The sequence below is a fragment of the Dasypus novemcinctus genome, chromosome 12 (assembly GCF_030445035.2).
Source record: "Dasypus novemcinctus isolate mDasNov1 chromosome 12, mDasNov1.1.hap2, whole genome shotgun sequence".
NCBI lineage: Eukaryota > Metazoa > Chordata > Mammalia > Cingulata > Dasypodidae > Dasypus > Dasypus novemcinctus.
Genome location: NC_080684.1, coordinates 21,812,077 through 21,824,486, shown reverse-complemented (window position 1 = coordinate 21,824,486; position 12,410 = coordinate 21,812,077). Strand labels below are relative to the sequence as shown.

Here is a 12,410-nt window from a genome sequence, read left to right as displayed (position 1 = left end):
ATAAATTCACCTTTTTGGACTATTTCCGTTCCTAGCCTTTTGGGCACAAAAGTTAATCAGGGAAACGGACTTGGCCCAGTGGATAGGGCGTCCGTCTACCACATGGGAGGTCCGCGGTTCAAACCCCGGGCCTCCTTGACCCATGTGCAGCTGGCCCATGCGCAGTGCTGATGCGTGCGGGGAGTGCCCTGCCACGCAGGGGTGTCCCCCGCGTAGGGGTATCCCCCGCGTAGGGGAGCCCCACGTGCAAGGAGTGCACCTGGTAAGGAGAGCCGCCCAGCACGAGAGAAAGTACAGCCTGCCCAGGAATGGCGCCGCCCACACTTCCCATGCCGCTGACGACAACAGAAGCGGACAAAGAAACAAGACGCGGTGGATAGACACAGAGAACAGACAACTGGGGGAAGTGGGGGAATTAAATAGATGAATAAATGTTAAAAAAAAAAAAAGTTAATCAGTGAGAGGAAAGATAATTCACAGGGACTGTTTATAGAGGAAGAGAAAGTCTCGTTGCCCCTCATATTTGTTGTCAAGATCTCTGAACCACTTTTTGGGAAGCAGACTTGGCCCAGTGGTTAGGGCGTCTGTCTACCATATGGGAAGTCCGCGGTTCAAACCCCGGGCCTCCTCGACCTGTGTGGAGCTGGCCCATGCCCAGTGCTGATGTGCCCAAGGAGTGCCCTGCCACACAGGGGTGCCCCCGCATAGGGGAGCCCCACGTGCAAGGAATGTGCCCCATAAGGAGAGCCGCCCAGCGCGAAAGAAAGTGCAGCCTGTCCAGGAATTGTGCCGCACACACGGAGAGCTGACACAACAAGATGATGCAACAAAAAGAGACAGAGATTCCCGTGCCACTGACAACAACAGAAGTGGACAAAGAAGACGATGCAGCAAATAGACATAGAGAACAGACAACCGGGGCCGGGGTGAGGGGGGAGGAGGGGAGAAATAAATAAATAAATAAATAAATCTTAAAAAAGAAAAGACCTTTGAACCACTTTTGGAGCTTTCTCTAGCAAACCGCCCTACCTCGCTGCCTTCAGCCACGTGTGCCACCTCAGCCTGGCTCAGTTGAATGCCTGCCTGGGGCCCAGCACAGCAGGTAGTACACTCTTCTGGGTTCTCCACCCCAGGGGAGCAGCCAGTAACCATCTCTCAGCATATAGACCAGGCTTAACCTAGACTCCAATTTCTTCACCTGGGACACTTGTTTTAAAGTGTTTTCTGGAGAAATCATAAACCAGTTTATAATGAATCTTTTCCCAAGAGAAGTTCTAAATACCTCTTATTTTACTTCTCTTCCTCAAAACAACTCTTGAATGCTTGGCCGATGAGGACCAAGAATTTGAGAAACATTGACTAAATCTAAGAAAAATGTGGACAAAGCAGAGGGGGTGGTCAAACGAAATATACAGGAAACAGGATTTTTCCTTGCCTCATACCTCCTGAACCTCAGCATAGAACCCCATTAGCTTCTGTGTCCGTGTCACAAAAGTACATAACCCCTTTTACAAATATACTCACCAGAATGAAGGATGTGGTTTCATTCTTCTTATTGGTGCTCCTTGACATAGTTCACCTTGAACAAATCGGGTCACTTTATTTCTCTGGCCCTAAACTTATTAGACTATAAAACCTAGGTATTTATATTAGTTCACATAATATAGTTTGGATATTTCTTTATTGTCCTTCTATCTGGTACTCTTTACTCTTAGAGTAAAGAAGTAGGGTTAAATCTTACGTTGCTTGAAAGTCCTACTTTTCCCCCTAGATTTCCATTTCCTGGAGTAGCAGGATTTGAAGAGAAATGGGAGCCAGGGTGTTCTGTATCTAGTGCTCTTTGTTTCTGTATTATTTTGTTTCTTTTTTCCTTAGAGATAAGAGATATTCCACCAACTTCCCAGGTGATTGAGAGTTACGGAAAAAATTTCTGAAGAATCAGGTTGATTGCTTATGGCTGGCAGAGAGAGAAGAAATTGGATTGGGTGATCCCTGACACTTCTTGTTCAGTGTTTTCCAGGTATGCCCGTATTAGAGGTTTGCAATAATCTTTGTTCTGTAGGAATTTTATCTCCCTCCAATATGTAGGTAGGGAAGGTTTCCATTTCCCTTTACTCCGGTCTCTATTTGGTTTCTTTTTTTTAAGCTGTGGGGAAGTGCCATGCCCTTGGACGTGTAGGCTTATGGGGGATGGGGTTAGCCTTTTCCCAATGCATATCGGGGAAACCGAGCTACAGCTTGTTAATTATTGCAGACTCCTAACAGTAGGTTAGCCTGCCTAGTCCTAGTGTAATCTTTTAAACGTAATAGAGATACCAGTCTTTGGAAATGGTCACTTCAGATCATCAAATCTGGATTATGAGACACACAGATGGATAAACCCTGGAGGCAGTAATTAATCATAGTGGAAATAACATCTATTGAGTGCTTACCAAGCATCAGGCACCTTCCTAAGGGTTTTATATGCATTGCATTGTTTCATTTCTTTATACTTTTAGGAAGTAAATGTTATTTATTTTCTCCATTTGGTAAATGAGAAAAGTACAGTTCAGAGACATGATGTAATTTTCCCAGTGTCACTCACCTTATGAGTTATAGAAAAAGATACCAGAACTGAATTCTGGTTCCAAAGGCTAATGGAGTAGTCATTATCTCCATTTTGCAAATGAGCAAATTAGAGATGGTTAAGTAACTCTGGCCTAAGGTTATATAAATAGTAGCTAAGAGTAGTATCAGGATTTGAATTTAGCCCTATCTCTTGCTAAAGCCCCTGGTTTTAAATACTTCAGATTCTTAGTTATCATTTAGCATTAAGAAATGCAAGAGGAGAACACAATACATTAGGAATATTAGCATTAAAAAAAATTAAATTAGGTTGATTGTCCTTGTGAATCAGGCCTTCAAGAATATGGTTTCTGTGCTCCATTTTTAGGCTAAGGGAGAAGACATCAACCAAGGATAACTTGGCATATAATAAATGAGGCTCTCCGAGGGCAGAAAAGTGACTTTTTAAAGAATTGGGTATCATTGAAAGATGCCTTTATTTATTTCTTAATTTTATTATATCTGGCTGTTGTGTTTCCAATCGCGATTGCAATTCCCACAGCAAGGCTGATCCCACCCTTCCTGTATCCCCTGAGCTGAGCAGGCACGTCCTGTCCTATTGGAAATGAAAGCTGAGATTGGGGGTGGGGAGTGTGTGTTTACTCTGCAGAATATTAGTACTGTCTGTTCCATTATCATGGCAAAAAGGTAACAGGAAAACTAGAAGAGAGACTAGGAGTTCATTTTAGGGTGAGTCTGAGCTTAATGTTTGTCGTGGCAGAGCTGACAGGGTTAATTTGTGTCTCAAGAGAGAAGCTGTGATGGCAGAAAGGTGGTCCCGGATTCTGTTTTGCATCCCTGTTCCACTTGGATTGGTGGCAGTTACTGGGTATCATTCTTAAATTATTGGTTTCCAAGAACTCTTTTTCTTGGTGAGGGTCCTCCTACAAGGACATTCCTTTGAAACAGAGGTGAGTGTTGTTGCAACTGTGTTAGTTTATTGACTCTTCTGTTCTTCTTTCTTAAGAACAGTATTTTTCTTCTCTGTGACTCATATGCTTTCTAAGTAGTTATTTTTCTCTACAGCTGAGAGATAATTTGGAACAAATATCCCAACTTTGTGAACTTCAGTTTGGGCATAAATTCTGGGTTTGGCAAGTCACTGTAATTGTTTCGGCTTCAAGGACCTTGAAGGCTAGAAAATAGAAAAAAGATATCAGTCACACATAGTTAATGAAATTATTAGGCACTTCCTTTCCTGATATGATCTAATCTGATAATTTCTTCTGAAGTATGAAGTCATACTGGGGGGTATCTGAAATAGGAGTGAGGGGCACCAGCCCCTCCCTGTGACCCAAGAGGGATAGAATCATCCTAAAGGATTTGAAACTAGGTTATTTTCCATTCTCTTTCGCGTGTTTCTGCTCTTTGGTATGCTCATTTGTCTGCTCTTTCTTTGCTTATTAATATCACTATAAATGTGAAGTGGGGGAAATGCTGAGCTCATCACACACTGCTCTAGCTCAGTTTTTTTTTTTTTTTTAAGGAGGCACCAGGATTGAACCTTGTACCTCGTACAGGGGAAGCAGGCGCTCATCCACTGAGCTACATCTGCTCCCTCAGTCTAGTTTTCTTCACGTGTTTTCCAAGGCTATGTCCCAGAAGCCCCTTGAAAACCAAGCTTGAAATCCTCTTCTGAGATCTAAGGAAAACAATTCTCATTCTCTTTCCACAAGAACCAGAATGTGTTCGTGGAAGAAAGGGGATAGATTTGAAAAGCCAGGTCTTAGGTTAAACCGAAGACCTACCAGCGTCTTTCTAGGGTAAGCTCCTAAGCTGGTGAAAAACAACAACAAAAAAACATTTTGGGCATTAGGACCCAGTGGAAGTGCCTCTTTCAGACTCCGGGTTCACTTCGCGCAGTGACGTCAACGAGCAGCCCCAGCTCTTCCCCACCCGCCCCCTCATCTCTCTCCCTCCAGCTCTGTCTCCCTCTCTCGCCTCCCCCTCCCTTCTCCCTCTCCCCTCTCCCTCTCTCTCTCTCTCTCTCTTCCCCCTCCCTTTCCCTCTCCCTCCTCTTTCTCTCAGCTCCCTAACAGTAAAGAGAAAATGCTGCTATCAGTGACTTCCAGGCCTGGGATTCCGACTTTTGGCTATAACAAGAACAACAAGAAGGTAGGGAAAAGCACTTTTTTGGAATCCAGCTACTTCCTTTCCTGGGGACCCGGGAGTGCCCTTGGCTTTAACATTCTCCTCTCGGAGGCGAGCGGAATTCCTCCCTGCTCTCAGCGCCTCTCCCTTTCCTACCACTGCTCTTCGGCATCTTTTCGCACCTGGCTCTGGAGGTCCAGGGATTCCCAGTCCCTGTACACGAAGCCTCAGAAGGCGGAGGGACGACAATTCGCTCAGGCTTGCAAGTTCGGTATCTCTGTGGAATGAAGTCAGTTTGACTTCCTGCTGACAGAACCCGTCTCCACGGAAATAGTGTCATGTCAGACCCCGGCCCCCAGCTCCCCTGCCCCAGGTTGTTTTATCCTTTCGATCGGCTGTTTCCATTCTTCCCCACCCCCTCCTTCCTCGCAGACTGCCGGTAAGATCAAATAGCTGGAAACAGCCGGTGAAATCCCAGCAGTTCCCTCAGGAACGCTAGACAGCGACCCAGGAGTCTGGAGCGAAGACAGACCTCGCGAGCAGAGCGGAAAGCCCTGCGACTCCGCGGGTCCCGCGGCTGCGCTGGAGCTTCTCGGGCTCTGCCCACGGTCGGGCTCCGCGGGGACCCGCCGAGTCGCCGGGATCTGCCCGCCGCTGCCGGGGCGCTGGGCTCTGCTCGGGCACCGCGGCGGTCTGGGAAGGGGGAGCATTGTCCAGGCACCCAGTGCTGGCTGCGAAGAACCTTTTGCTGTGGCAGGGGGACCCTGGATCCTCTCTAGGGCGCTGTAGCCATTCTGTGAAGGAAGAAAAAGGTGTCCTAGACAGGTCGGGATCTCTTTTGCTCATCTAAAGTGTTGGGGGTGGGGTGAGGAAGGATTCCTGCTGCTTTGTCAGACCTGAATCAAGGTAGCAGGCAAATGTTCAGACCCCAGCATTTAGTTTAGGGGGTATTCATTCTGTTTACATCTTTAAGAAATGTGGGGTCCATCCGTATTTGCTGGTTGTTAGTAGTTTTGAGATATAGATAAATATAAAGATACATAGTTTATTAAGGGGAGATTGATTGATTTCATCTTTTTTTTCTCTTCTAATCTTATATATAGTATTATATAAAAGTTTCCTTCCTGACCTCCCCCCCCCCCAAGATTCTCAGGCTACCCAGAACCCATTGAAATAAATGAAAATAAATTCCAAAACTTGATTTTTTTTCCTATAGTATTTCAGGCTATCTAAAATCTTCCTTTTTCTCAGCTTTCCATCCACTTCCCCACGTTGGAGTAAAGGAAACATATAAAAGCTGCCTCTAAATATAGGATAGAACAAGAGGCATGGTTGTGGATTTGGATTCAAATATCTATTTCCAATAACTTGTAAGGTTTGGGAGACAATTCAGGAGACGTTTGGACCAAGGAGGGAGGGGGTGAGCAGAAGCATAATGCCTAACGTCTTTATCAAGAATTCTTTGGGTTTCTTCAGGTCAGTGTCCTGATGGCATCTAAGGATGCTGTGTAAGGGCATCACTCTGTGGCTATGACTCTGACTCCTTGTGTGTGTATATGGGCTTGTGAATGTCAACATCCATATATTTAAAGGAAAGCATTATTACTAAAGCTCTTGTATTGACGGTAGTGACTTGTAGGGCTTAATGTGTTCCATTAACACATTAATGGGAGGAGTGTTTCATATGCATTTGGTCATGTAATTTGTGCATTTTTATGCCTGAGGTTAAAATTTTAAAGTAACTTTATTAGTTGTTAATAATAATAGTAAGCCATGCCCATTTAAAAATATTAAGTGTAAGGAAGTATTTAAAATAGAAAGTGAGGTCTTTCCTTCACGTCCTGTAGATCCTCACCCAAAATTCCACTCCTTCAAGGAAAATAACTGGGAGCAGTTTGGTGTATATACGGAGCAGTTTGGTGTATATACCCTTCCAAGACTTTTTTCTATGCCAAGAAAAGTTTTCCTTTCGACATTGGTTTATTTGTCGTTTATATTAAGAACTCAATTTCTCAAGTAGAAAAAGTCTATGTAATATAGTTCCTGAACCTCTCAAAAATGTCTGAAAAACTGATATAAAGAACAAATTCTAAACTTATGAAAAAGTACAGATTATAAATATCTGCTGCTTTATTTGTTTTTAGGAGGTACCAAGATTGAACCCAGGACTCTTACATGGGAAGCAGGCACTCAGCCACTGAGGTACAGCCGCTCCCCAATGAGAGTTGGTTTTTCCATTTGTTTGTTTCTAGGAGGTACCAGGAATTGAACCCAGGACCTCTTACCACTTGTGCTACATCCACTCTTAAACAAGGGGAATTGTTACATTATAATTTACTGTTGGTTGTGAAGTCAGAGATGCTGGATTCCTCTAGGTTCTTGGCTATGTTACATTAAAAATTTTAAGAACATGCCAGTTTAGTTAGGCCAGTAAAAAGAGTTTATTGAGAATTAAGAGAAAAGGAAAGAAGTACACAACCAAGATGTGGATGTCCCTCCTCCAGGCAAAGAGAAAGCACCTGGGTGGATGGGTGGGGGCTGCCCTTATATATATATTTTTTTTTTAAAAGATTCATTTATTTATTTTTAAAATTTATTTCTCTCAGTTGTCTGCTCTCTGTGTCCTTTCGCTGTGTGTTCTTCTGTGACCACTTCTATACTTATCAGCGGCACCAGGAATCTGTTTCTTTTTGTTGCGTCACCTTGTTGTGTCAGCTCTCTGTGTGGGCGGCACCATTCTTGGGCAGGCTGCACTTTCTTTTGCGCTGGGCGACTCTCCTGACAGGGTGCACTCCTTGCGTGTGGGGCTCCCCTACATGGGGGACATCCCAGCATGGCATGGCACTCCTTGCGTGCATCAGCACTGCTCATGGGCCAGCTCCACGCGGGTCAAGGAGGCCGGGGTTTGAACCACAGACCTCCCATGTGGTAGGCGGTCGCCCTATCCATTGGGCCAAGTCCGCTTCTCAGGACTGCCCTTATTTTTTTTTTTTTTTTTTTTTTTTTAAAGATTTATTTATTTATTTAATTTCCCCCCCTCCCCTGGTTGTCTGTTCTTGGTGTTTGTTTGCTGCGTCTTGTTTCTTTGTCCGCTTCTGTTGTCGTCAGCGGCACGGGAAGTGTGGGCGGCGCCATTCCTGGGCAGGCTGCTCTTTCTTTTCACGCTGGGCGGCTTTCCTCACGGGCGCACTCCTTGCGCGTGGGGCTCCCCCACGCGGGGGACACCTTTGCGTGGCACGGCACTCCTTGCGCGCATCAGCACTGCGCATGGCCAGCTCCACACGGGTCAAGGAGGCCCGGGGTTTGAACCGCGGACCTCCCATATGGTAGACGGACGCCCTAACCACTGGGCCAAAGTCCGTTTCCCAGGACTGCCCTTATTAAGACCCTTCTTCACTCGTCGCCTTTCCTCATGTTGGGGAGGGACCCCCCACTGCTTGCTGTTCTGATTGGTTGCCTTTTGGGCCCCACCTGTTAGCTCTCAGGGGACTATGAGGAGGCCTTTTGTTTGGGGTTATCCGGGACCAATGGGGAGACTTGTGTGGAGTTATCTGGAGCTACCTGGAAAGAGTTCCAAGTGGGAGGTGGAGGCCAGCATCTCAGAGGGGTCTTTGCAGCTTTGTTCTTAGCAGCAGCCTTCCCTTGGGCTTTCCCGGCGGGTCTCAGGGCCATGTCCTCTGCCAGGTCCTAGCTGTGACTCAGTCTTCCTGCTTTGTCCTATACTAACCTGCCTCAGTTGTAGTCATCACCTCTAGTTTGTGGAATAAAAATAATTGTCAGGGGAGCCAATATGGCTCAAGAGGTTGAGCACCTGCTTCCCTTATGGGAGGTCTTGGGTTCCGTTCCCCATGCCTCCTAAAAACAAACAAGCAAACAAATGGAAAAACCAACTCAGGGGAGCTGATGTGCCTCAGTGGTTGAGCGCTGGCTTCCTGCATATGAGGTCCTGAGTTCAGTCCCTGGCCCAGTACTTCAAAAAAATATTGTCAGTGATCTCAGAAAAGCTGCTATTTGTATACTACTGGAGTTTGTGATTTGCTTATTTGAAAGCATACAGTATTCATTTTCATTTTATTTCGTTGGCTTTAAAGTGTAGGGTTATTTAATTTTGAAAAAATTTTATGTACTTCACTTGTCAGACATGTTTCCTAAGGAGCCCATGACCAGTCATAGTTTCCTTATTCTCTTTTGGCTCTTGGTGAATATAGGAATGCAGTCAACAAATGTAAAATGCCTAATAAAGGCAGATTCTTTCTCCAGGTGTAATACTTAATTTCCACTCCTTTGGAATTAAAATAATCATGAAAGGGAAAAATGTGGATTTCAAACAGGGATTCTGCAAAATACCTTAATGTGGTGCATTTTTTTAAAAAACATCTGTTTTAATGGATTTCAAATTATTCTTGGTTTGTTTTAAAAAACAAAAACAGAACAAAACAAAAAAAGGCAGAAGTAAGGAGATCAGAGTTCCAGGGTCTCAACACTGTTTCTTCAATGTTTAGACAGCCTGCTTCAGTTGAGAGATTTGAGTATAGGTGAGACAGAAAGAGGAAATGTTTGGGACTAAAGGAATTTCAGACTTGTAAAGGGCCTAGCCACACCCTCACTGACGTCATCTCCCTGGCTAGTGTTATGATTTAACTCCTCACAGCATCAACAACCATTTCTTTGAAGAAAAAAAAAAATAGGGGCTCAGTTTAACTTGGGATACTTTGCCTTCTCCAACATATTTTGTATAAATTCTATTTCTTCTTTCTGTTAACATATTGAATACCATTGGGGGGTGGGAAACAATTATGAGAGGAGGGCTGACTGGTGCCTATTGCCAGAGCCTCACATTTTGAGAAGCCTGAGTTATCCAAAATTTCTAAAAGTGTTTACACAGGAGAGAGAAGAATATGGGAAGCATTACTGTAATTTTTACAGGAAGAGATTTTTTTTTATTCCCACTTCCCTTGCTACTTGTGCTCGCTCTCTGTTCTCTTTGTGCATTCGCTGCATGTTCTTCTGTGTCTGCTTGTCTTCTCTTTTTGTCTTCTCTTTAAGAGGTACCAGGAACTGATTTTGGGACCTTCCAATGTGGGAGAAAGACGCTCAATCACTTGAGCCACCTCAGCTCCCTGGTTTGTTGTCTCTTATTGTTTTCCGGTGTCACTTTTGTTACGTCCGTCATCTTGTGTCAGCTCTCTGTTTGGGCCAGCTTGTCTTCTCCAGGGGGCCCCTTGGAACCGAACCTGGGACCTCCCATATCGTGGATGGGAGCCCAATTGCTTGAGCCACATCCACTTCCCTAGAGATAATTTTACATGTATGTGTTTTTACTACATTTCTATCTACTTTCTATCAAATTAAATTTGATGGAACTGAGAACTAAGACTCTTACATCTAACAACTCTTGACTTGTGGCAGCTGTTAATTTTCTTATCAGTAATAAAGTTAACTCAGTTGGTTAAAGTTGAGTGGTAATCTTTTTTCCAGTCATCCCTCCTTTCCATCTGTTTAGCACCACTACTCTAATTTATGCCTTCATTACGCCTACCTTTATTTCTACAATAAACTTACCTGCATGATTTCCTAGCCTCCCTCTTTTCTCTATCCTCCCTTTTACTCTTCAACTCATTTCAACCATGCATTTGCTCCCCAGACCTATGAGTAATTTTTAAAAAAAAGATTTATTTTATTTATTTATTTCTCCCCACCCCTTGTTTGCATTTGCTGTGTCTGTTGTGTTCTGGTCTTCTTTTTAGGAGGCACGAGAAACTGAACCTGGTATCTCCAGGTTGAATCATTCTGCTCCCTGCTTTGTTGTGTCTCTCATTATGTTTTCCTCATGTCTCTTGTCACGTCACCTTGTTGTGTCAGCTTGCCATGCCTGCCCTTTCACATCAGCTTGCTGTCTTGCTTGTCTTTAGGAGATACTGGGAACTGAAACAGGGACCTCCCATGTGGTAGGCAGCTCAGTCACTTAATTTTATATCTGCTGTCACAACAATCTTCCAATAATCCAGCAGTCTAGCACTGAGCATTTCCTATATTAAAACCTTTAATGTCTCTATCTTACCTTACCAAATTCCTAGCCCAATAGCCATGATCTATCCATCCTTTTCACATAATATCTATCTTACCCCCTTATGACTCTATTACCTTCATTTTGTTCTAGCTGAGCTGTGTTATCTGCAGGTCCTTGAATATACCCTTTGATTATTTGTTGACATTTTTTATGCCATAGGAAAACAAAAATATAGACAAAAACCAGGACAAGGGAAAATATAGGTCAGAATAAGAGGTTGGTAGTAATTGAAATGCAGGTGTACAAACCATAGAGTTATATGTTGGAAGGTGAGGACTGAAGAATAACTATTGATTTTGGCAGTATAGAGGTGATTGGTGAATTTGACAAGCAATCTCAGAGGACTGGGGAGCAAATGCATGGTTGGAGTGAGTTGAAGAGTAAAAAGGAGAATAGAGAAAAGAGTAGGGGAAGCAGACTTGGCCCAATGGATAGGTCGTCTGCCTACCACATGGGAGGTTCAATGTTCAAAACAAGGGCCTCCTTGACCTGTGTGGAGCTGGCCCATGCGCAGTGCTGATGGGCGCAAGGAGTGCCCTGCCACACAGAGGTGTCCCCCGCATAGGGGAGCCCCGCGTAGGGGAGCCCCACGCACAGGGAGTGTGCCCTGTAAGGAGAGCTGCTCAGCGCGAAAGAAAGTGCAGCCTGCCCAGGAATGGTGCTGCACACACGGAGAGCTGACATAACATGATGCAAAAAAAGAAACACAGATTCCCGGTGCTGCTGATAAGGATAGAAGCGGTCACAGAAGAACACGCAATGAATGGACACAGAGAGCAGACAACTGGGGCGGGGGGGAAGGGGAGAGAAATAAATGAAAAATAAATCTTTTAAAGAAATGAACAGAGTAGAAGGTTAGGAAATATAGATGGTGGTATAGACTAATCTTTTAAGAACTTTGATTAAGGTGGGGAACAGAATCCAATTAAAAAATGGGCGAAAGATCTGAATAGATATTTCTTCAAAGAAGATATGCAGTATGATTTTTCAATAAAAAATTTCTCTAACTAAAAAAAAATTGGCAGAAAGGGGAGTGGATGTAGTTCAAGCAGTTGAGTGCCTGTTTCTTACTTCGGAGGTCCCAGGTTCTTTTCCCAGTGCTAACAAAAGAAGACAAACAGCAAGCAAAAAAAAAAAAAAAAAAAAAAACCAAAACAACAAGCAAAAACAAATGAACAGGGAACTGATGTGTCTCAAGCAGTTAAGCTCTCGCCTCCCACATGAGAGGGCCTAGGTTTGGTTCCCAATGCCTCCAAAAGAAAAAACAAAAACAGACAATGAGCAAACAGACAAGGGAGCTATCTTGGGGGGAAAATGAAGGGAAAAAAAGAAGATATACAAATGGCAATGAAAAGACGATCATCATTAGTCATCAAGGAAATACAAGTCAAAACTGCAATGAGGTACCACTCATGCCCACTAAAATGGCTATACTAAAAAAGATGGATAATAGTGTGGAGTAATTGGAAGCCTCATACAGTTCTCTTTTTTAAAATTCATTTTATTTTTTTCTCTACCCTTCCCCCCCATTGTCTGCTCTCTCTCTCTGTTTGCTGTGTGTTCTTCTGTGTCCACTCGCATTCTTGTCATGTGGCACTGGGAATCTGTGTTTCTTTTTGTTGCGTCATCTTGCTGTGTCAGCTCT

At 44.0% G+C, this 12,410-nt stretch overlaps 1 protein-coding gene across 15 annotated transcripts in view; it reads left to right on the top strand.

Annotated features, from left to right (window-relative positions):
* Window positions 1–3,190: 3,190 nt before the first annotated feature.
* The window catches only part of RBMS2 (RNA binding motif single stranded interacting protein 2), an 80,958-nt gene continuing 71,738 nt past the window's right edge, over window positions 3,191–12,410 (top strand). For 4 of the 15 annotated variants that reach the window (XM_058307949.2, XM_071218824.1, XM_058307947.2 and 1 more), the window contains exon 1: window positions 4,494–4,719. In XM_058307949.2, the coding sequence (XP_058163932.1) occupies window positions 4,654–4,719 (66 nt within the window). In that variant the 5' untranslated portion in view covers window positions 4,494–4,653. Of the gene's footprint in view, window positions 3,516–4,456; window positions 4,720–12,410 lie in introns of those variants that run through there. The other 11 variants (XM_058307954.2, XM_071218822.1, XM_058307952.2 and 8 more) reach the window with 9 other exon arrangements.